General features: G+C 38.5%; 1 protein-coding gene across 2 annotated transcripts in view; it reads right to left on the reverse strand.

Moving 5' to 3' along the window:
- LOC150089470 (cilia- and flagella-associated protein 100-like) overlaps positions 1 to 23549 on the reverse strand; it is a 310734-nt gene extending 287185 nt beyond the window's left edge. Inside the window, exon 1 of one of the 2 annotated variants that reach the window (XM_090368613.1) lies at positions 23344 to 23549. In XM_090368613.1, coding sequence (XP_090224739.1) covers positions 23344 to 23413 — 70 coding nt within the window. In that variant the 5' untranslated portion in view covers positions 23414 to 23549. Of the gene's footprint in view, positions 1 to 23249 lie in introns of both variants that reach the window. The other variant, XM_090368614.1, reaches the window with a different exon arrangement.
- Between the last annotated feature and the right edge of the window lie 3036 nt (positions 23550 to 26585).

Below are 26585 nucleotides of genomic sequence, written 5' to 3' on the forward strand. Positions count from 1 at the left end.
CTGCATATGGGTAAAAGTAACCCCAGAGAAATGTACCAACTGTGTGGTACTACACTTAAGGTGGTAGAAAATGAAAAAGACCTGGGAGTAATTGTGCAGGCAGATATGAAGTTTTCTGAGCAATGCAGACAGGCTGCCAGGGCAGGTCATGGGGTTTTGTCAATGATATATAGGAACTTTGCTAGCAGGGAAAAGGAGGTGATTATCCCTCTGTATAAGGCAATGGTCAAGCCACGCCTTGAGTACTGCCTACAGGTCTGGAGGCTTCATTTTAGGAAGGATGTAGATTTACTTGAGCGTGTACAGAGAAGGGCAACAAGATTGGCGAGGGAATGAAGGGATCCTCTCATCAAGAGAGGCTTAAGTTCTGCAAATTGCAGTGGCTGGAGACTAGGCACCTGCGCGGTGATCTGATTGAGGTGTATAAGGCCTTGAATGGGTTCAGCACGCTGAATCCTGATGGGATCCTTCCACTTGTTCAGATTACGAACCTAAGGGGGCATAAATTCAAATTAAGAAAGGACAGATGTAGAATAGATGTGCGGAAATTTGCCTTTAGCCAGCAGGTGGTTAATTGCTGGAACAAACTTCCATCTGTAGTTGTGGAAGTTGATAGGCTGAATAAATTTAAGGAGGAACTGGACAGGCATTTGGAGGGAATGGTGTGATTTTTTTTTTTTTTTGGCTGATGCTGCATAAGCTCATACACTTGCTTTCTTGCATCACATGCCACTACTATTACTACTACTACTACAAGAAACGCCATTATAAGTCGTCATTGGGAAATTAGTGTACCTATTATCTTTAGTTTAATTTGTTTAGCAAGTTGCATCGTAATGCTTATTATGTTTGTTATTTGGTTTTTAGGAGCATTAGCAACTAAGGTCATTTGCTCCGGGGATATGCGGTGGTCATTCCCTGACCTTTCTGCATCCTCTGTATTTGGTGGTCACGGGCTCGAACCCCGGTTTAATCAAGAAGCGTGTGCTACGCACTGCTGCTCCTGCTCACCTGGCTATGGAGGCGCCACATCGTAATGCAAATGTTTAGTTTGTTTTAGTGTGTTGCGTAGATTGTTGTGTTTCGTCGCACCGCAAAAGGACAAATTTCGTTTCTTTATTTATGTCAGGGACGTTGGTATTTAATTTTTATTTTCGTTTTTTATCTATCGCCATACCTTTTTTATTATTATTTTGTTATTATTATTATTAGCCATATGGTGCAAGGAAGCCTGAAGCTTATACTGCATCAGCCAAAAAAAAAAAATTTCTGAATTACCCAGAGAGAGAGAGAGAGAGAGAGAGAGAGAGAGAGAGAGAGTGAAGTAGAAGGGAATCACCAAGAAAGAGAAGAAGGATGATATCCAAGTCAGGACCCTTGGTGTGTCAAGCCCATACTCACCAGATGTGCTGAACATTTTTCAATACAGTAAGTCCGAGACTTATGTAGCTTTGGACTTACGTTACATTACGTTAAACAGAATATGTTACATTAGACAGAATACGAGAAGTGGTGAAAGGATTGGCACCAATGAAGTCAACTATAATAACCAATGGGCTACGAAATACATATCAGTTTATACAGTACAATAACATGTGTTTATTCTTCCTTTTGTTTTCTTTTCTTCTTCTTATTATTATTATTATTCGCCATATGGTGCAAGGAAGTAGAAAGGAATCACCAAGAAAGATAAGAATGATGATGATGTGCCACTCTGGCTACTTCATCGCTGTCGCCAGATAATTTAATTGAACTAATTAAAAATATGTAACTATTTTTCTTCATTCTTCTGAGGATATTATGTGGTTTTTATAATTTTGCCATATCAGGGATATAGTAGCAATATAATATTAGTCATTACAGAGTTCGTAAAACTCGCCTTACGTAAGAAGTCCTGTAACGTATCTCTTACGTATGTTGGGGACGTAATGTATTTTTAGATTAACCGGGAAATCGATTATCCGGGAAATTTTTTTTTACCATCTATCCTGGAAAATTGAGAATGTACTGTATCAGTGTTAAGTCAATACTCAACATTCAACAGTGTAATTACGTGATTACAGCTTAATTAACTGGGAACTGAGCTTGAACTTGGTAAGTTGAAGTTATATTATGATGTGATGTGCAAGTAAAACATTATTTCTACGACACACGATTTTGTGAAATTTGATTCGATCATGGCCTCCGTGCTTCCCCATGAAGTAAATCTCATGACAGTGAATAAACTTCAGCAACTTAGTTTTTCACAATTATCTCTCCAAGAAAAAAATGCAATTAAAAAAGAAGGCTGCCCCACACCAAAGATTCAAATTTCTCAGCAGGGAATAAGTAATAATAAAAAAATATATTGGCAGTTTTAAAACTGAATGGTACCAAAGGAAAAGTTGGCTTTGTGGTTGTGAAGTTAAAAATGCAATGTTTTGTTTTCCATGTTTACTGTTCGGAGGTGACTTAACGTGGACAAAAAGTGGCTTTACAAACATAAACAGAATGAAAGAAAAAAAAAAAAAAAAACTCTAAAACATGAGAGTTCGAAGAAACATATTGATAATGTGATTTCACTATCGCTTTTAGGAAGTGTAAATATTAAAGAACAGCTTAATGAGACCTACAGACTTTCGATCTACAAACATAACAGAAAAGTTACCAAGAATTGTGAGGTATTATCTAAAATAATAGACTGCATTAAATTTTGTGGACAGTTTGAAATTCCTTCACGTGGACATGACAAAAAAGACGATTCTAAAAATACAGGAGTATTCAGAGGATTAATAAATTTCGCTTGTACATTAGATTCCAATTTAAAGAACCATTTAGAAAGTAATGCTGAATTAACGGCATTTCAAAAACTATTCAGAATAATATTCTTGACTGTTTGCTGCAAATATGCTGGGATGAAATAAAAATATAAATTAAAGACACTTCATTTGTAGCTGTCATGGCTGATGACACAACAGATGTTTCAGAACATATACAAATGGTAATTGTTCTGAGATGCGAACTGAATGGAGACATATTTGAGCGTTTTTGGGGTTTTTTTCTCTCCTGGAAAACCAAACGGCAGACAGAATATCGAAGTGCATTCTAGATCAGTTAGACATAATCCTCGAAGGAAATACTCAAAAACTGGTTGCTCAGACATTTGATGGTGCAAGTGTGATGAAAGGCAAGAAAGGGGGAGTTCAGCCTAAAATAAAAGAAGTGTACAAAAATGCACATTTTATTCACTGCTATGCACACCAACTGAATCTGATGATGAGAAATGCAGTAAGTAGTACCCCAGATTCAAGAATATTCTTTTCGAACCTCATGTCGATACCAACATTTTTCTCGAGATCACCACAGCGTCTCTCTGTTCTCAGAAAGCATATGGACAGCCGTGTTGCCCAATCTTCCCCTACAAGATGGAACTTCAGTATATGCAATGTAAACAGTGTTTATGAAAATTTTGAATCCTTAAAAAAGTGCATGGGGGAACTACAAGGGACAGCAAATGCAGATAAGATGATTTCAGAAGCAACTGGAATTTTGCACATCTTGAGTAATGAAAAATTAGAGTTCTGGTTAGAACTTTTCCTTCAGATAATGCCCCATGCGGAAGTTATTTATAATCAAATGCAATTTCGAAAAATTGAGGCAGTTAAAATATATGAATATAGAGGAAACTTTAAGAATGCCATTCTAAAAATCAGGAATTCAATGTACTGTGAAAATCGTTCAAAAACACTCATGATTGAAGCGAAGGAAGTATGCGACTATATAAGTGTTGACATAGGTGAGAAATATTCTTTTACAGAGCAATTAATCGCTGCTAAATTGTTTAACAAGGAGAACTTTGTTATTTTTTGTACGAAAATGTTCATGGAAGAGGTACGTGAGACTACTAAGGCATATCCTATGATTGAAAGAGAAAAACTTCTTACGGAATTATAAGTTTTCTATAGCAGACGTGATCTACACAATTATTGCAAATTAACTGACTTGCCGAAATTTATCTCAGAAAATAATCTAGCTGAAGTTCTTGGTGAACTTACAAAACTCATAAAAGTTCTTTTGACCATTCCGATGACTACTTCAGAGCCCAAACGCTGCCATTCGACATTAAAAAGAATAAAAACATTTTTAAGGAGCACTATGACTCAGGAAAGGCTAAATGCTCAAGCAATGCTTTTAACAGAGAAAAGCTTGGTTAACAGTGCTCCAAACTTGAATGAAAAAGTTATTAATCTATTTTCAACAAATAAAAACCAAAGAATGGATTTTGTTTTTAAATAAAAGTTCAAGTCTGTTAATGGTAAATGTCTAGTTAATGTTTTGTAGTAATTTTAACTTGCTTATTATTATTACTGTGAATGTCTACATGTCTTATAACCAAGGCAATTTAATGTAACTTTAAGACGCAGCACCCCCAAACATCAGTCACGAGCTGCCACTGGTTAAAGGCCCAGATGTTCAGACATGAAGTCAAAATGCCCATTATTTGTGTGTGTGTGGGGGGGGGGGGAGTGAGCACACCTGTTTTATGGATTTGTCAGAAACCTCAAAGCAGAAACAGAAATAGGAAATTTATACATAATATGAACAAATATACATGTTTCTACAAACACAATTCTTGCTTTCTAAATTAATCAATATTTTTGTTAAGATTAATGTACCTTGCTTTATCAATAAATTAATATCACTACTAGTAATATTATTGGCAAATGATGCAAAGAAGCAAGCTTATACATCAGCCAAACAAACAAAAAAAAAAACTTACAGAAACAGTTCCTACATTACCTGTCCATCCCTTCTAATAATCCATCTAATTCCTCCTTAAATTTATTCAAACTGCCTATGAAACAACAACAGATGGAAGATTTTTCCAACAATCAACTACCCTCTGACTGAAAGCAAAATTCTGTGCGCTTCTCCTGCAACCATCCTTCTGCATTTTAAATTTGTGCCCCCTTATGTGTTATCCGAGTGAGAGCAATGATGCCATCAACTTTAGCATACTCAGTCTATTCAAAGTATTAAACACCTCGATCAGTTCTCCTCACAATTACCTAGTTTCCATATGCTACAATTTGCAGAACTTGAGTATTTTCTGGAGCACATTATAACAAAAAAAAAGACTGTGACACGTATAACAACCAACTATAGAGCCAAACAGTGGGCGAGTAAATCAGAATGATTTATAATAGGGGATTTTAACTTTGCAGATATTGACGAACTTGAAAGCTGGTCACTTACACCAGTAGCAAGCCGTTTCTGAATTTAATGTTTTATAGAGAGAAAATGAGAGAGATAATCAGATCAATACACTTGATCTTATCTGCAGTAACTCAAGATAATCTAGATAACCACTAGATGATATTGATCATAATATACTGAAGTGTGATCAGCTTAAAGATATAACTACTACAAAGTGCAAAAGGAAAGGTTTTTGCCTTTTGTAAAGAGAACTAGTGGTTGTATATAATTTTTAAATTCCATTAGTGGGACCAATTGATGGTGTTACCAATAGCAGATTCTAAATAGGAAGGATAGTAATAATTCAGGGAGGTAATTGTAGAAGCTATTAAGAATTTTTATACAACTAAGAGATACTGTTCATAGCTCAGACCTAAATGGATGTCAGATGAATTGATAAGACTAGTGGCAGAAAATGCTTCATTCTGTTCCACGAATACAACCCACAGCAAAACAGTTGACTTCAGAATGTATGCAGTGCATTACATTTCAGGTATGTTTTTCTTAAATCAATTTAATTTTTTTTCCTGCGATTAATAGAAGTGAAGAATAAATATAGTCATCTCCTTATAAATTAATTACTAAGATTAAAACTTTATAGAATACTTAATAAAACACTATACTTTTACATATTTACATACTGCAAATTGCAGCAGCGTTTCCCAAACTTTCTGAGCCCACGCCTCCCTTGACCTGTAAAATTTTCCTGGCGCCTCCCTTGAAGTAAAACATCCATAATTATGCAATTTCTAGTTCTTCTGCAAAACTAGTTTCACCTGTTGTGTGTGGTTTTTTACATTTCGCGATTCTGTAAGAAATTTGGTACGACGCTAGCAATGCATTTGATGAAACAGAAACTATTTTTTTGAAGGTTTGCTTTTGTTTAATAAAATCATGTATATATTTTTTTATTTATATATGTTATGTTATATTATGAAAATTACATTTCTGTTAAACTTTTCGTGCCTCCCCAGGGAGGCGCGCCTCTCAGTTTGGAAATCGCTGTTATAGAGAATAGGCATGTGTGTGAGGTGATCTAATTGAGGTGTATAAGGCATTGAATGGATTGAGCAAACTCATTGCTAATGGGATTCTTCTTTTGCTCAGATTACTCACCTAAGGGGACAAATTCAAATTGAAGAAAGACAATTGTAGAAATGATGTGCAGCAATTCGCCTTTAGCCACTGGGTGGTTGATAGTTGGAACAAACTTTCATCTGTTGTAGTGGGGATCAGCAACTTAAATAAGTTCAAGGCAGAACTAGACAAACATTTGGAGTGAATGGATTTTTTTTTTTTTTTTTTTTTTTTTGGCTGATGCTATATGCTTTCTTTCTTGAATCACACGGCTCTACTAATGCTAATATTAATAATATACTACTTTCGCTGACTTGACAGTTTATTAAAGCAACAGACCAATTACACAGATGTTAAAATATCTACAATTAAAAACAAAAATATGTACAATTTAGAACATAAAATCATCATTATCAGCCATTTTCAATCCACTGCAGGATGAAGGCCTCTCCAGCAACTTTCCAGTTCCTTCTGTTTTGAGCACTGGCCATCCATTTACTACTCAAAAACTCATGAATTTCATCTATCCATCTCCGCCTTTGTCTTCCAGGTTTTCTTCTAGCCCCTCTTGGGTACCATTCTGTTATTTTCTTAGTCCATCTGTCATCATGTCTTCGAGCTATGTGTCCTGCCCAAGACCATTTTAGTTCTTTAGTTTTGATAAGAATGTCCTTTACTTGAGTTTGCTGCCTAATCCATGTGTTTCTCTTCTTATCTAACAGTCTGATTCCCAATATAATTCGTTCCATTCTTCGCTGTGTAGTTCTTAGCTTCTCTTCCATTCTTTTGGTGAGTGCCCAAGTTTCACTTCCATAAGTCATGGTGGGGAGTATACATTGATTCATTATTTTACGTTTCAGACAAACTGGGATATTGCTCTTCAGTATGTGGCTATATTTCCTGAATGCTATCCATCCAAAATTTATTCTTCTCTTGACTTCCAGCCATTTATCATTATTACAGCTAATAACTTGTCCCAGATAAGTATATGGCTCCACCTTTTCAATTACTGCTCCTTCAATCATTATTTCCCTTTCCGTGGCATACTTGTTCATCATTACTTTTGTTTTAGCCATATTCATCTTTAGTCCAAAATCCTTACTAACTGTGCATAAATGATTAAGATTTTCCTCTAATTCTTTGGGATCGTGGCTTATGACCACAATGTCATCTGCAAATCGTAAATGGTTTAGGTACTCTCCGTTCATATTGACTCCTTTCTGCGACCAGTCTAATCTTCTGAAAGCTTCCTCAAGGGCAGCAGTAAACAGCTTCGGAGATATTGTGTCTCCTTGTCGAACTCCTTTCTCGATTTTAAATTTGCTACTGTCTTTGTCTAGTCTAATAAAGGATGTAGCACTCTCATATATTTTCTTCAAAATCATAATATATGGAGTATCTATGCCTTGTCTTTCCAGTGCCCGAAACATTGCCTTATGCTGTATGGAGTCAAATGCCTTTTCATAATCCACAAATGCCAGGCATAATGGTGTTTTATATTCATTTGCTTTCTCCATTAGCTGTGATATTACGTGAAGGTGATCCATAGTTGAGAATCCTGTCCTAAAGCCAGCTTGCTCTTTCGGTTGATTCTCATCAAGTATTCTTTCTAATCTGTTAGTAATGACCCTTGTGAACAACTTGTAGATATGGGATAACAAGCTAATTGGTCTATAATTTCCAATTTCTGATTTATCTCCTTTCTTATGCAGCAAAACTATGATTGCATTATTCCACTGCTTAGGCATCACACCTTTTCTAATGCACTTTGTGAAGAGCCTTTGCCAGTTTTTGTGTTATGTCTCTTCCTCCCAATTTTAACAACTCTACAGTAACTTCATCTTCCCCCGGGGCTTTCCGATTCTTCATTTTCTTCAATGCATGTTCTACCTCATCAGGAAGAATATCGGGTATGTCGTATGTGTTGCTACTTTGCAATCCATGTTCCCCACTGCTGGTATCATTCCCTCGCTCCTTGTATAATTCTCTATAGTAGTCTTCTGCTATTTGAATTATGCCTTCTCTGCTGTTTATAAGTACACCATCGCTATTCTTCAGTTTCAGTATCATTTGTCTTTCTGTATTACTGCTCATGGCTGCTGATTTAAATCCTTTGTTTTCCCTTAATGCTTGTTCTACTTTTCTTGTGTTAAATCTTCTTATGTCCTCTCTGAGTCTCTTTCTAATGGCTTTGCATAACTCAGTATACTCAATTTTCTCCCTGTCAGTGTTTTTCTTGCTCTTCATTTGTCGTCTTTGGTTCATCATGACAAGTGTTTCTTGACTAATTTTTTCTTCTTTGGATTTCTGTTTCCCTATAGGTTTCTTGGGCTTTATCACTTTCAGAAAGTTGTAATATTCCTCGTCGATATCTTGGTCCTGAGCAGTCTGCAGAAGCTCAAACTTGTTCTTAAGTTCCAGTACATACTGCTTTTTCTCCTCCTCTGTTATTTCAAAGACCTTTGTATTATTTACTCGAGTCAGTTTTTTCCTTTCCTTTCCTACATCTATATCAAGTGTACATCTTACCATTCTGTGATCACTTCCAACATTTACCTTATTCAGGACGGTAACATCATTCACAATATATCTTCTGTTAGTGAGGATGAAGTCGATTTCATTAGTTGTTAATCCATTTGGACTCTTCCATGTCCACTTTCTGTTCACCCTTTTCTTGAAAAAAGTGTTCATTACTGACAGTCCTTGAGATTCTGCAAATTCCACAAGTCTTTCACCTCTTTTATTTCTTTCACCAATTCCAAAATTTCCTATAGTTCCTCTGTCTGCGCTGTTTTGCCTTTTTCCAACCTTAGCATTGAAGTCCCCCATAATAATAGTGTAGTGGGTTTTCTGCTCATCTAGAAGACTCTCAATTTCAGTGTACATTTCTTCAACCTCTTCATCATCATGGCTCGATGTTGGTGCATAAATCATTATAATCTTTAGATTGTACCTCTTAGAAATCTTGAGTATTAGTCTTGACACCCTTGGTGATGTACTTTTGAATTCCAAAATGTTGTTTTTTAAATCTTTATGGACCAGAAACCCAACTCCACCTTCACTCCTTTCACTGTTTCCATTGGTGTACAGCAGATTTCCACTTGATAGACTTATAAGTGACTCATTTCTTCTTCTTGTTTCAGCCAAACCGATGATATTCCAATTCACATTTTCTAATTCCTTTTCCAGCTCTAATATCCTGTCTTCACCAATGAGTGATCGTACATTATAACAGGCCAAGTTCAATTTCCGTGCATGGCAGCCTGGTCGTACCCAGAGATTCTTAGCACCCTCTGCTTCCACTCTGATCCTCTCGCTGCCGTAAGAGGGAGAGTGAAAGCTGCTGGGGACTGAGGGCCATTTGTATTGTTGTGCTCTCATTGCTGGAGGGTTTGGTCTTTTCCTCTTCACGCTGACCAGGCGTCTTGAAGAGAACCACTCTACACGTTCGTTGCCACCTAAGTGACGTAACAGGGCTTACCATCGAGAAGGTGTGCATGAGTGGATTTTAGGGAGGCAGGCCAACCGGACTTCTCCTAAATCTTCTGTAATAGAGAGATATTGGATCCATCAGTGTTTTAGGCTGAGTGTCTGATAACACACAGGATACCTGTTCCCCTCTAAGCCCCAAACATAAAATAGTAAACTATAATTAAGATGCAAAATAAAAATACTTAAAAACTGAATATATATACATACAATTAAAAGCGATAAAAGTAATATAACAAAATAAAATATGCAACAAGCTTCTTTCTCAACTGAGACGAGACCTAAGACAGTGAACATAATAAACATACTATAGAGAGAAAACTCACACACGCATAAATAACTAACTGTGAACCATTTACATGGGGGGAAAGGAAATGATAATATGGGACATTCATTCATCAGACCCTCGGAGTATACAGAGGTGCCTATTACATGTATTATTTATCCGCCATCATTCATATCTAGTGGACCAATTCATGCATTTCCCTCTAGTGTTTACATAAGTAAAGAAGTCTGATACTTTTCTTTGCCAGACAGTTCTCATAATATATACCTTTGCTTAACCCAACCCCCTCTGTGACTTAATTGCAGACTAATTTATACCTATTGTAGGTGTCTATATTCGATGATAAGTTAAATGCATCCCATGTATTTTTCTTCACCACCACTAGTCTCGTCAATTTATCCAATATCAATTAGGGCTAAAATGTGAACAGTATCTCTTAATTGATAAAAAGCCTAGTAGCTTCTATGATATTTTCCCTGAATGCTTCCCATATAGAATCTGATGTTAATAACATCACTAGTTAGTCCTATTGAATAATTTTAACAACTGTCTAAGACCACTGTAGTCATCTTTACAAAAGCAAACTCCCTTCCCTTCCCTTCCCTTAATGAGTAAGTAAATCTCACACCAATGCACTACGAATACTCTCACCTATTGGTTCTTTTAACTGCACATTCTTAATGCAAGAAGAGTCACTACTGTTAATCAGATAGTGTATTTCTTTCTTTTGCTGCCTCTCTAATATGCTGATGTAGAAAACTATAATCCATCAATCCAGAAAATTTCTATTACTGTGTGAGTGACCAATCCACAAGTTTCTCTGAGGTTTTCTATTGTTAAGTTAAAATCTCCCATTATAAGACATTCTGATTTTCTGGTCCACTCTAATTGCCTGTATAGCTGTTGTTTCTTAGACCCATCACAGTCATTTGGCCTGTAACACACTCCTATTCTAATTTTTGTTTTCTCAATGCTTATGTCACCCCAACATTGCACTTCTCACCCATGTCAACTGGGCTCACTGATTCACATTCAAGTCCATTCACTCCAATAAACAAGCGTACTGCAACAGACATTACTGGATCGGACATGTGTCATGATATGAACAATTGATGAAGGATGTAATGGAAGGATAAGTTCAGAGATTGAGGAAACTATGATTTATGAATTCAGAAGGAATGTAGGATAGGGGGAGGTAAAGAGGAGAAGATATGCAGAAGTTGTTAAGTTGTAGGCTCGGACCTGTCCTTAGCAGAACACTAATGATGTTGATGAACAAATAAATATTTTGTGCTACTGCTACAATATACTGTATAAGATATGTGATGTGTAAGGTATATTAAATATAAGAAAGGCACCTGGGGTGGATGGGATTTATCCAGTTATACTATAAGAGGCAGCAAAGGAAGTAAGCAAACCCTTAACCATAATTATAAGGGCATCCTTGAACTCAGGGGAGGTCCCCATGGACTGAAGATGTACAAATGTATCCCCAATTCACAAATGGGGATCAAAGGGTGACAACTAATTACAGACCTGTTAGTTCAACTTCTGTTCTGGGGAAAATAATGGAATCACTGGTTAAAGAAGAATTGCAGGATCATCTAGACAAGACTGCAGCACTAATTCAGACACAGCAAGGGGAAGCCTTGTCTGACCAATTTGATTGGATAGTATTATGTGGTTACAAGGGAACTGGATGCAAAACATAATTTTGATATCACATACTTGGATTTCATGAAAGCTTTTGATACTTGCACATGGAAGACTACTATACAAATTGGAGCAGTATGGCATTAAGGGAGTTGCTACAATGAATAGAAGGGTGGTTGAGTGGGAAAAGACAGTGGTGATTAATGGACACTGCTCTTTGTGGACTAATGTTATTAGTGGAGTTCCTCAGGGTTCGGTGTTGTGCCCATTGTTGTTTTGTCAATAATACTGATGAAGGAATATCAGGCTTAATGACCAAGCTTGCAGATGATACAAAGGTTGGCAGGGTTGTTAATGACAGTATGCTACTGTAACAGGATCTAGAAAAGTTGGGCAGATGGGCTGAGAAGTGGCAACTAAAGTTTAACATTGACAAATGCAAAGTACTGCATATGGGTAGCAGTAACCCCAGAGTAACACTCAGAGTAGTGGAGAATGAAAGAGACCTGGAGGTAATTGTGCAGTCAGATATGAAGTTTTCTTATGGGCAGTGCAGACAGGCTGCCAGAGCAGGTCATGGGGTGTTGTCAATGATATACAGGAATTTTGCTAGTAGGGAAAAGGAGGTGATTATTCCTTAGTATAAGGCAATGGTCAGGCCATGCCTTGAGTACTGTGTACAAATCTGGAGACCTCATTTTAGAAGGATGTAGAGTTGCTAGAAATAGTACGGAGAAGGGCAACAAGATTGGTGAGTGAAATGAGGGGGGAGCGCTCTTACAAAAGAAAGGCTTAAATTCTGCAAATTGCAGCATCTGGAGACTAGGCACCTTCGAGGTGATCTGATTAAAGTGTATAAGGCCTTGAATGGGTTGAGCAAGCTCAAAGCTGATGGGATTCTTCCTCTTGCTCAGATTACAAACCTGAGGGTCATCAAACTGAGAAAGGCAGTTGTAGAATAGCTGTTCAGAAATTTGCCTTTACCAGCACCTGTACTTTTCAACATCTGTACGTATAAATTGCTACTTCAAGTAAAAGGTTTTGGCCCTTGTAACACATACCTCTTTAATTTCTCAACACACATAAATGATACTTAATGTTGTTATGTTGTTTTTGTTATTTGATTTTTAGGAGCATTACCAACTAAGGCCATATTGCTCCGGGGATATGCGGTGGTCATTTCCTGACCTTTCCACATCCTCCGTATTTGGTGGTCACGGTCTCGAACCCCAGTCTGATCAAGAAGCGTGTGCTACGCACTGCTGCTCCTGGCCACCTAGCTACGGAGGCGCCCTGATACTTAATATACATACATATATAACTTTGGTTGCCTTACTGGCCTTCTCTGGCTGTTATTTTTTAGCCGAAGAAACCAGTTATCTTTTCTATGCACAACAATACCAAATTTAATCCGCACTTATACATTGTTCTCTTTTTGCATTCTTTCAGACCTTAACATGTCATCTGATATATTCTGACATCTCTCCTTCACTAAAGAACGATACAATGTTAATTAAGCATGTACACACACACACATTTGTATAACCCAAAACACTTCAATACTAGTTATGACATAATTCATACTCTTTGTTTTCTAAGATTCCCTTTCAGTAACTTAGAGTTACAAAACTTTCGTTTTAACAATGCTCTTAATTCATAGGGGGCTTACGCATTCTCTCTTATTCCTCTTTCCTATTAATTAACAGGGTTGCCTCACTTTTATTTTTATTAGTTGTTTCTAACATACTACCCAATACAATACAAACTCCAGATTTATTTATTTATTTATTTATTTATGTAAACCCAAAACACGAGAGGTATTAGAACCTATAGTACTTGGTACCGTGCTTGGGTTGGAGGTTGAGAAGACAAAAGAAGATATTTGTTGACATTGGACTTGAACTTCTGTAGACTGTAATTTTAAGGAAATACGTATGAAGGAAGGTTGTTCCAGAAAACAGCAGTTGAATGAATAAATGAGGAAGATGAAAAGTTGATTCTGTGACTTTGAAGTTGGACAGTAAATGGATATTGGCTTGAGGCTGCATGGGTTCGATCTGTTTCGAAAGAGAGAGAAAGAATTATAGAAGCCAATTCAGAAGAACAGTGCCCATGGAAGTATCTGTAGAAGAGGCATGCAGCAGAAACAGTAAGTCTATGAGACAGCGAGTGGAGAGACTCTGTTAGAGATGAATCATTAATTAACCTAACTGCCCTCTTCTGAATGGAAGCAAGAAGCCTGAGAGAGGTTTTAGCATTAGCATTAGCATTAGTAGAGGCATTTGATGCAAGAAAGCAAGCTTATGCAGCATCAGCCAAAAAAAAAAAAAACCCACTTCCACTTCACCCCTCTGTTCGTTCAAAATACCTGTCCAGCTGAGCCTTAAACTTATTTAGGCTATCAACCTCCACCACAAGGGATGGAAGTCTGTTCCACCAACCAACCACCCGCTGGCTAAAGGCAAATTTCCGCACGTCTATCCTACATCTGTCTTTCCTCAATTTGAATTTATGCCCTCTCAGGTGATTTTTCTGAGCTAGAGGAAGAATCCCATCAGCATTGAGCATGCTTAAACCATTCAAGGCTTTATACACCTCTATCAGATCACCTCGCTGGTGCCTAGTCTCCAGACACTGTAATTTGCAAAACTTAAGCCTTTCTTTGTAAGAGCACCCCTTTGTTCCATTCACTAATCTTGTTGCCCTTCTCTGTACTCGTTCCAGCAGCTCTACATCCTTCTTGAAATGAGGCCTCCAGACCTGTATACAGTACTCTAGGTGTGGCCTGACCATCGCCTTATACAATGGAATAATCACCTCCTTATCCCTGCTGGAAAAATTCCTGTATATCATTGACAATACTCCATGAGCTATTCTTGCAGCCCGTCTGCACTGCTCAGAGAACTTCATATCTGCCTGCACAACCACCCCCAAGTCCCTTTCATTCTCTACCACTGTCAGTGTAGTACCACAGAGTTGATACATTGCTCTGGGGTTGCTGTTTCCCATGTGTAGTACTTTACATTTGTCAATGTTAAACTTCATTTGCCACCTCTCAGCCCATCTGCTCAACCTTTCCAGATCCTGTTGCAGCAGCATAGTGTCAGTAGTGTCCTTGACAACCCTTTGGGGGCACCACCCCAGATGTGGGAACAATATTCCATGGCAGGGCATATTTGCGATTTATACAGAGTGAGCAGCTGTTTGGAAGAAAAGTAACGCCGAGAGCGAAAGAGAAAACCAAGTTTTTTAGATACAGAGGAAGCAATATTTGTAATGTGCTTGTGCCAAGAGAGATTAGAAGTCAGGGTAATCCCCAAAAGAAAGATATCATTTTGCCTAGAAATCAGAGTGTAACTAAAGATAAGAATAGGAACAGAAGAATCCTTTTTGCGAGATATAAGAGAAGACTGAGTTTTAGAAGGGTTGAAATCAACTAAGTTGTCTTTGCCCCACTGGAGAATTACCTGAAGATCGGCATTTAAGGAATTGGTAGTGGATATTCGAGAAGTTGAAGCTGATTGATCAGGACAAGATTTCTCAAAATGAAAAGTAGAATGCAATGTGCTATCATCGGCAAAACTATGGATAGGATTTCCAGTCAATGGAAGAAGGTCATTAATATACAAGAGGAAAACAGTAGGGAAAAGAACTGAACCTTGGGGGACACCAGCATTAGTGGAGAAGTTAGAAGACAGAGAGCCACCTACCATCACCCTCAGTGAGCGATCAGAGAGAAAACTGGATAACCAATTAAAAAAAACAGTTGGTAAACCATAAGATGGAAGCTTGTTTAGAAGACCTTTATGCCAAACATGATCGAAAGCCTTTGAGATGTCAAGAGCAACTACTTGTGTTTCACCGAACCTTTCCATTGAATTAGTCCATAAATGGGTACCATAAGCCAGAATATCACCAGTGGATCGACATTGACTGAATCCATACTGGCGATCGTTGATCAGACAGAAGGATTCTAGGTAGTTTATGAGTTGATGGTTAATTGATTTCTCCATTACTTTAGAAAGAGTAGAAGTAATTGCAATAGGACGATAATTGGATGGGAGGGAATTGTCACCCTTTTTTTAGGAACTGGCTGGATATGAGCAAATTTCCAAGCAGAAGGAAAAACACCTTTGGAATAAGAAAGTGAAAAAAGGCAGCAAAGAATAGGAGTAAAGGTTTTGAGAACAAGTGGAGAAATACCATCAGGACCTAGAGCTTTCTTAGCATCAAGATTCGTCAAAATCCTTCTGACGGAAGACCGCAGGAGGCATTGAATGGAGCATGTTGGGAAAGGTGTGAGGTGTTTTACCAAGATCATTAATACATGAGTTGGAAGAAAAATGGGATGCTAGCAGATCAGCTTTATCCTTGGCTGAAGTGACAACAGAACCATCTGGTTTGGACAGAGGTGGGAGCAGAGATGGGCAAAAGTTATGGCCAATAGCTTTGGCAAGAGACCAGAATGCTCGGCTACCATTAGGTCAAGAAGCAAGCAGGTGGTTGACTGCTGAGACAATCTTCCATCTGTCTTTGTGGAAGTTGATAGCTTAAATAAATTCAAGGAAGAACTGGACAGACTTTTAGAGTGAATGGTGTGTGAAACAGGATTTTTTTTGGCTGATGCTGTATAAGCTTGCTTTTTTGCATAATATACCTCTACTAATGTTAATGCATGATAAAAAGAATTAATAATTGCTAGATGAATTATTAAAATCCATTTGTCTGATTTTAATGAAACTTGATGTGATATAAGAAATCTGTGTAAAAAGGCTAAATACAGGGTGAGGCAGGGAAATAAGTGACTTTAAGATCTCAATAATTAAATAACGAATTTGCATTTGCCAAATTAAAAATATGCCATCTTAAAATACTTAGCTTGCCATTTATTTTTTGATGATGATATCCTTGAGGTAATTAATACCTCTGTCTCTCTACAAGCATTCTTCTAATCTCTCGCATGTTTCCCATCACATGGCATATCATCTCCGGTAATTTCTTCACAAATTCTTTCTTTCAGCACTTCAATATTGTGTGAATGATGAGAGTACACTTTTCTTTTGAAGGGTCCCATAAAAGAAAAAAAGTTGGTTGATGACAGGTCTTGGGACACTGCAGGCCAAGAAATGTCACATTCCTGGATGATATAGTTATGAAAAAGCGGCCACACATAATCCATTGACATCATGTGGTATGAAATGCAATGACATCTTGCTGAAACTAACTGGCCTCATTAACTTCAGGAAACCTAGTAGCGATTTCATTTCCAAAAAAATTGTGATCACGTTAGCAGAGCAGCCTGATGTTATGTTAACAGTAGAGCAGCCTGATGTTATGTTAACAGTTGTTACCTACCATTATTCTCTTCAAATCAATATGGGTAGCTAATGCTGTGAGATGAAATCGCAAACCACATGTGAGTCCAAAGTGTTCTGCACTTGTGATGTTTATTGGAGTAGGTGTACCTCTTATTCCACCCACACCCATGTTTTAATGGCATGAGCAAACAATACAGGACCTTGATGCTGAAGCTTAATGTGAACATACAGTAAATGCTGAGCGGCCTCATAACTGTCTTTTTTGCAACATGCCTTGATGGTGAATACAGACTGTGCTCCACACCACTCTTACTGGGTCACTAAATGGCATTATGTGGATAAGCGTAAGCCAGGTGATGTAATCCCCCCTCCCCATAACACCACATTGGTACTCAGAAAATCAATTTTTAAAATGATGCCCATTTCCCTGTCCCACCCTGTTTAAAATTTCATATCCACTGGAAGTCACTGTATGTTTTTTTCAGCCTGGACTGTACTTGTTAACAGGAGAGACTGCTTCTACAGGGATAGGATACACTTAAATAGAAAGGGTGCAAGAATATTTGCTGATGCTATCGAGGCAGTGTTATGTGGGTTGGAAAACTGCTAGCTTGGGGGAAGACAAAGACTAATAGATTAACAGTAGCCACTGGCAGAGGTGAAAGAGATTCTTGCACTGCTTCTATTGGAATGAGCAGAAGCCTGAAAAACAAGATGCAGGATATTTCAGAGACTGCTGGGAGTCATTGCGGTACAAGTAAACACATGGGTTGTGTTAGGGTAGCTAAGAATAGAAACAGGTGCATGTATACTTGCGTGTACACCAATGCTAGGAGTTTAGTAAATAAATTTCATGAATTTCAGGTATTTCTCAAAACATCAAAGGCAGATATTGTTGGGATATCAGAGATGTGGTGTCACACAGATATAACGAATGCAGAACTGGAATTTGGGGAGTACAACTTCTACAGAAAGGATAGGAAGAGAGGAGGGGTTATGTTATTAGTTAAGAAACACATAAAATCCAAGGAAGTGAAGCCAGACGACATCGCTGGACAGTGCAGTGTCGAGTCAGTTTGGTGTGACATAAGCATTGGGAGATCAAAATTGAGAGTAGGAGTGTGCTATAGGCCTGATGACTCTGATGAGTATAATAAGAAACTGTACAGGGAAATAGAGTGGGCCAATAAATCAGAGAGTCTTATAATGGGGGATTTTAATTTCCCAGATATTGACTGGAATTTGGGGGCTGGTCACTCACACATTAGCAAGGCTTTTGTGGATTTATTGGATGATTGTTTTCTGCATCAGCAGTTTGGGAGGCAACTAGAGGGAGTAATACTCTTCATTTGATTATCAGTAGTGATTCTTCATGCATTAAGAATCTGCAGATAAATGAACCACTAGGTGGCAGTGATCACAGTGTGCTGAAGTGGGATTTACTCAAAGAGGTAACTACCATTAGGGGTAAAGGGAAGGGTTATTGCTTTCGTAAAGGCAACTACGATGGACTGAGACAGTATTTAAATTCTATACAGTGGGACCAACTAATGATGTTACCAACAGCAAATTCAAAATGGGAAGCATTCAAAGAACTTATCTTGGAAGCTACTAGGCTTTACATACCAACTAAGAAATATTGTTCAAGGTTTAGGCCTAAATGGAAGTCAGATGAACTAATGAGACATATGGCAGAGAAGAAACATGCATGGGATACATACAAATTAACACGTTACAGAGAAGCCTATAATAGATACAAGTTCATCTGTAACCAAGTTACAAAGGAGGTTAGGCAGGTGAAGGCAGGTTACGAGAAATCTTTGGCAAAGGATGCAAAGAAAAACAGTAAAGAATTCTTTTCTTATGTAAACTCTAGAAGGAAGGGGATGAATCAGATTGGTCCACTTGATATCGATGGTTCAACTGTTGATGATCCTGCTCAGGAAGCTAACAAACTAAATGAATATTTTGCATCAACATTCACACATGAGGAGTTATTCAGCGAGGAGAATGCCAGAGGTGTATTCAACTCTGGCAGTAAGCTAGAGAATCTTGTAATAACTGAGAGTAAAGTGGAGGAGAAATTGTTGAAGATAAACACAAGAAAGGCACCTGGGGTGGATGGGATCTATCCAGTTATATTAAAGGAGGCACCAAAGGAAGTAAGCAAACCCTTAGCCATAATTATAAGGAGGTACCCACAGACTGGAGATGTGCAAATGTGACCCCAATTCACAAAGGAGGATCAAAGGCTGACACAAGTAATTATAGACCTGTGAGTTTAACTTCTGTTCCAGGATAATTAATGGAGGCACTGGTTAAAGAAGCACTGCAGGATATCTAGACAAGACTTCAGTTATAGCTCAGACACAGCATGGTTTTGTTAAGGGGAAGTCTTGCCTGACCAATTTGATTGGATACTATGATGCAGGCACAAAAGAACTGGATGCAGGGAATAACTTTGATATTATATACTTGGATCTTAGAAAGGCTTTTGATACTGTTGCACATGGAAGACTGCTGCACAAATTGGAGCAGTGTGGCATTGGAGGCAAATTGCTGCTATGGATAAAGGGGTGGTTGAGGGGGAGAAGACAGACAGTGGTAATCAATGGACACTGCTCATCGTGGACTAATGTTATTAGTGGAGTCCCTCGGGGTTCAGTGTTGGATCCATTATTGTTTTCTGTATTTATAAATGATATTGATGATGGTATATCAAGCTTAATGTCCAAGTTTGCAGATGATACAAAGGTGGCAGGGTTGTCAAGGACACTACTGACACTATGCTGTTGCAACAGGATCTGGAAAGGTTGAGCAGATGGGCTGAGAGGTGGAAAATGAAGTTTACCATTGACAAATGTAAAGTACTACATATAGGAAACAGCAACCCCAGAGCAACGTATCAACTCTGTGGTACTACACCGACAGTGGTAGAGAATGAAAGGGACCTGGGGGTGGTTGTGCAGGCAGATATGAAGTTCTCTGAACAGTGCAGACGAGCTGCAAGAGTAGCTCATGGTGTATTGTCAATGATATATAGGAATTTTTCTAGCAGGGATAAGGAGGTGATTATTCCATTGTATAAGGCAATGGTCAGGCCACACCTAGAGTACTATATACAGGTCTGGAGCCCTCATTTCAAGAAGGATGTAGAGCTCCTAGTAGGAGTACAGAAAGAGGCGGATTTAACGGCGGGCGCACCGGGCGCACGCCCTGGGCCCCGACTTCTGAAGGGCCCACGCAAAACCCCAACAAATTAGTTGAACTAATATGTTCAACTATTAGTTCAAAACTTTGTGATTATTATTATGCTATTATTAATTATATTATACATATATTATATTCAAATTTTATTGGAAATAAAACATTAATAGTACAAAATATTTTTTATTTATTTAAAAAAATGGTTAACATGTATTTTTATTTTCCCTGTCTCTCGCTTTTTTTAAGGGGCCCAATATTTTCTTCTGCGCCCGGGGCCTCAACCGACCTTAATCCGCTACTGAGTACAGAGAAGGGCAACAAGATTAGTGAATGGAACAAAGGGGTGCTCTTACGAAGAAAGGCTTAAGTTTTGCAAATTACAGTGTCTGGAGACTAGGCACCAGCGAGGTGATCTGATAGAGGTGTATAAAGCCTTGAATGGCTTGAACATGCTCAATGCTGATGGGATTCTTCCTCTTGCTCAGAATAATCACCTGAGAGGGTATAAATTCAAATTGAAGAAAGACAGATGTAGGATAGACATGCGGAAAGTTGCCTTAAGCCAGCGGATGGTTGGTTGGTGGAACAGACTTCCATCCCTTGTTGTGGAAGTTGATAGGCAAGGATAAAGCTGACCTGTAGCATTCCATTTTTCTTCCAACTCATGTATTAATGATCTTGGTTAAAACACGTCGCACCATTCCCAACAGGCTCCATTCAATGCCTCCTGTGGTCTTTCGTCTAAAGGATGTCAGAAGGATATTGACGAATCTTGATGCTAAGAAAGCTCCAGGTCCCGATGGTATTTCTCCACCTGTTCTCAAAACCTGTGCTCCTGAACTTACTCCTATTCTTTGCCGCCTTTTTTCACTTTTGTATTCCAAAGGTGTTTTTCCTTCTGCTTGGAAATTTGCCCATATCCAGCCAGTTCCTAGAAAGGGTGACAAATCCCTCCTATCCAATTATAGTCCCATTGCAATTACTTCTACTCTTTCTAAAGTAATGGAGAAATCAGTTAACCGTCAACTCATAAACTACCTAGAATCCTTCTGTCTGATCAACGATCGCCAGTATGGATTCAGTCAGTGTCGATCCACTGGTGATATTCTGGCTTATGTTACTCATTTATGGACTAATTCAATGGAAAGGTTCGGTGAAACACAAGTAGTTGCTCTTGACATCTCAAAGGCTTTCGATCATGTTTGGCATAAAGGTCTTCTAAACAAGCTTCCATCTTATGGTTTACCAACTGTTTTTTTTAGTTGGTTATCCAGTTTTCTCTCTGATCGCTCACTGAGGGTGATGGTAGATGCCCTCTGTCTTCTAACTTCTCCACTAATGCCGGTGTCCCCCAAGGTTAAGTTCTTTCCCCCACTATTTTCCTCTTGTATATTAATGACCTTCTTCCATTGACTGGAAATCCTATCCATAGTTTTGCCGATGATAGCACATTGCACTCTACTTTTCATTTTGAGAAATCTTGTCCTGATCAATCAGCTTCAACATCTCGAAAACTGCCGACCTTCATGTAATTCTCCATTGGGGCAAAGGCAACTTAGTTGATTTCAATCCTTCTAAAACTCAGTCTTGTCATATATCTCGCAAAAAGGATTCTTCTGCTCCTATGCTTATCTTTAGTTACACTCCGATTTCTAGGCAAAATGATATATCTCTTTTGACGATTACCCTGACTTCTAACCTCTCTTGGGACAAGCACATTACAAATATTGCTTCCTCTGCATCTAAAAAACTTGGTTTTCTCTTTCGCTCTCGGTGTTACTTTTCTTCCACACAGCTGTTCACTCTGTATAAATCGCAAATCTGCCCTGCCATGGAATATTGTTCCCACATCTGGGGTGGTGCCCCCAAAACCTCTCTCAGGCTTCTTCATTCCATTCAGAAGAGGGAAGTTAGGTTAATTAATGATTCATCTCTAACAGAGTCTCTCCACTCGCTGTCTCATAGACGTACTGTTTCTGCTGCATGCCCCTTCTACAGATACTTCCATGGGCACTGTTCTTCTGAATTGGCTTCTATAATTCCCGCTCTCTCTTTCAAAACAGTCCGAACACGTGCCTCCACCAGCCAACATTCATTTACTGTCCAACTTCAAACTCACAGAAAGAACTTTTGAACTTCCTCGGTTATTCATTCAACTGCCGTTTTCTGGAACAACCTTCCTTCATACGTATTTCCTGTAAAATTACAGTCTACAGTAGTTCAAGTCCAATGTCAACAAATATCTTCTTTCGTCTTCTCAACCTCCAACACAAGCACGGTACTAAGTACTATAGGTTCTAATACCTCATGTTTGGGGTTTACATAAAATAAAAAAATAAAAAAAGCGAACAGGCATGGTAAAGCTAATAAGCAATTTGAAGATTTGAAGATATGCGAGCATGTTAAAAAAAATGATGTGCCTATGCACCTTTGTTTTTCAATGCAGGTTATTATTAGCCATATGGCGCAAGGAAGTCTGAGGCTTCCCGAGTTACCCTGACAGAGAGAGAGATAGAGAGAGGAATCACCGAGATGGAGAAGAATGATGATATCCATCTCAGGACCCTGGGTGTGCCAAGCCCATACTCACCAGATGTGAGCACCTGGGGTTAACTTCAGCTCCAGCCTTTATTAAATATAAGCCCATTGCAGGATTGCTAGAAAGGACTGCATTCATCACGGTTACCATGTATGTAGGAATGAAAGCAATTTCCATCTCATATCAGCAACGTGCATACCAAAAAATGAAGTTACATATTTGCATGAAATTACACATGCTAATCATTTTGCAAATTTTAACAGTAGCATTGGAGGGGGGGGGGTTCAATATAAACAATTTCCATCCAACAGAAACAAAGCTCGGACCATGCCACCAGTGAAAAAGAAAAATTCTAAGAAAATACTTTAATTATCAACCCCCCCCCCCCCCACAATCACATTAAAGCCCCTGACAACAGTGTTCCAAAAATAAAATTGTCACATACATCACTGATAACTTTCACCAGATCAAATTTGGTCTTAGGCTCCTGTTAACCTTCGTTCCCCACCCAAATTTCGCGTACGCGTCTGTAAACTTACTTGACTGGGAATGGGTCTGCGCATTATCCACAGGAAGTACTTCCTTTGTAGACTCCTCGAGAAATGCCATTTTGTACTAGTATGCTTATATTACACGGTAAGCTTATATTAAATATCAACTATATTCTTATAGTCGTAAAAATAAGAAATTGTGGAAGAAAATAAACAATTCATGATGCTTTGTTAAGGGCACCTCTGTCTCGAGAAATGCATCACTCAGGCAATAATTATTGTTAGGTAACCATGGCAATTATTACAATAGCGACGCCAAGGAAATAAAGGTTGGATATATAATTTATTTATTTATTTATTATATCAGGGTATACCATATGTCTATAACGAGAAGTAAATGGCACAATTAAATCTTACTCAATTTTCATGCCAACATTACTTTATTGATATTAATATATTATATTATTTAAATAATGTTATTTATGACATTTAAATGAATTGTTCAAATTGCTTTAGTATGTAAACTAAGATACATGTATAGTTTTTAACTTTATTTATTTGAACACGAATAGTCAATACTAACTGCTCGTTGGAGTGGAATGCTGTTTCCTCAACGCAATTAGACATTAGCCAAGTTCAATTCCCGTTAACAGCACAGACTTATTATGTAGAAATTTCTATGGATAAAGAAAAATCCATAACAACCTATTTTCACATCGACTGAAACTTGACCGAAATTTCAATTATTTCAGTATCACTATATTTAGTGATATTGAAATAAAAGGAGACTGTTTATTTAAAAAAAATTTGAGCGTAAAGGCAAACTACACCTGATTAGCTGAGCCTAGAGGCAAACTGCACCATTGTTTATGTACATGCTACAAAATTAACAGAACAAAATGTTTTTCTTGAATATTTTAATGTAAACAGCGTCGCCGAAGGCGAATATCATAGGCATCATGACATGCAAATTCCGAGTATCCAATAAAAATCGATCTACCACCCTCCAGAGCGGCTTATTCCCGTTTTGTGGCTTGCTCATTGGGACAGCCACATCTCCAGTACTCAGAATGTGCAGGTCATTGTCGTTCAGATGATTCTTTGAGATGGAGAACCATTGGACGACTTGAAGCCGGACAGTAGCAAACGGGGGTAGTACGTTGACTTAATATGTAGCAGTGTCGTCTCGATTATAGAAGCAGTTTCAAGAGAGAGGAACCATTACAAGAAGAAGAGTAATGGTTGTTCTAACAGCAAGGCGGGAACCTACGATGTCCTGTCATCAACTGTATCTTGAACTCAAAAAAAAAAAAAAATCAAACTGCTATTAGGGCCACCAATAATTGCTTATATATGCCCATATATATGTTGTGTGTTATGGATGGCCACCGTAGCCGAGTGATCAAGAGCGAGAGTGCAGTAGCACACGCTCTTTGAGTTGACCGGGGTTCAAGCCCCTGACTGCTGAATACGGTAGATCTGCCAACCCGCACTAGACCAGCGTGGCAGATTATGGTCCATTTCCCTCAGCATGAATTGTTGAGGAGGTTTCCATCCTGCAGTGGTTTGATAATGGCTGCCCTTTACCTTTTATGTGTTATGTCTGTAAATTGCGTGTGTTCTCTGGTCGATTTGCTTGTTTTCTTGGACGAAAAACCCCAGGTTCTAGGAGGAATTTTGCTATCTACGCCTGAGACCGATTAACTCAGACACTGAGTGAAAAAAGCCCATTAAAGTTCCTCGCGTCATCGATGGGATTTGAATCAGGACCGTTTCCACCCGGTGTGGGGAGGAGGGTGACAATACCACTGTGCTAAACGCGCTGACAATTGAAGAGTTGCTGTGGCCACAGGAAGAATCCCCTCAGCACTGAGCATGCTCAATCCATTCAAAGCTTAAAACCGTGATCAGATCACCTCGCATGTGTCTACTCTCAAGACACTGCAATTTTCAGAACTGAAGCCTTTCTTGGTAAGACCGCCCTTTTACTGCCTTCACCAATATTGTTGGTGAAGGCAGTAAAAGGGCGGTCTTCTTTCCTAATTTAATCGTTCCTAAAATTAAGCCTTCAGACCAGTATGGAGTTCTCAAAATGCAGCCTAAGCATTGCCTTGTCAACGGGATAATCATTAACTTGTCCTGCTATCAAAGTTTCTGTATATCATAAGCAAAACTGCATGCGCTGTTCTGTCAACATGGCTCAGAGAGAACTTTATATCGGACTGCACAATTACCCCAGGTATTTTTTCATTTTCCACTGCCCTCAATGTAGTTCCACACAGTTGTTACGTTCATCTGGAATTATTGCCACCCATATGTAGTACTTTCATTTATCCAAGGAAAACTTCAGCTGCCATTTCTTAGCCTATCGTCCTAATTGATTTAGATTATGATGCAGCAGCTTACGCTCAGCACTGTCATGAACTAGCCCTAGTGGGTAGTTGGTAGAATCGCCGTCCTCCCCACACCTAGTGGAAAAGACCTGGGTTCAAGTCCCATCAATGACGAGAGGAATTTTTATGGGCCTTTTTCACAACGTAGCTGAGTTAGTTGGTCTCATACGAGGGTAGCATGGTTTATTTTCCTCCGGAAACTCAGGTTTTTCGTCCAGCAAACAGAAAATCGACCACAGAACAATTTACATACATTTTACATGGAACAATATGGCCTTAGTTGCCGATGCTCATAAAAGCCTGTTACAACAACATTAACTAGTATCTGCCAACTTTTGTATCATTTCCAAATTTAGACATTAAACCTGCTATACCTTCTTCACTATTATCAATAAACATAGATAACAACAATGAGGCCAGAACTGGAGGACTCTGCTTATAACATTAGTCCATGAAGAGCAGCGTCCATTAAAAACTAAAAACTACTCTCTGTCTTCTCTTAGCAGACCATCTCTTTATCCAGAGAAGTAACTTACCCTTACTGCCATACTGCTCTAATTTGTACATCAGTCCTTTATCGGAAACAGTATTAAAAGCTTTCCTGAAATGGAGTATATGAAATCAAATTAAATTTTTTGCGTCCAGTTCCTTTATTACTGCATTATGATATCCTCTCAGATTCGTCACACAAGGTCACCCCTTAAAAAATTTATGCTGTGACTGCACTATGAGTGCATTCTTTTCTACATTATCTCTCATTATTTCCTAAATTAGGGGACTCCTTATGGTCTCTAGATCAGAATTTAAGCTAACAGGTTTTAATTACTCATGTCATCCTTTGATTTTCCCCCTGAATTGGAAATACATTTGCCCATCTCCAGACCATACAGTTCTCTC

Source organism: Mastigoproctus giganteus, chromosome 2, assembly GCF_048544385.1.
Source record: "Mastigoproctus giganteus isolate SK-2022 chromosome 2, ASM4854438v1, whole genome shotgun sequence".
In the NCBI taxonomy this organism is placed as follows: Eukaryota; Metazoa; Arthropoda; class Arachnida; order Uropygi; family Thelyphonidae; genus Mastigoproctus; species Mastigoproctus giganteus.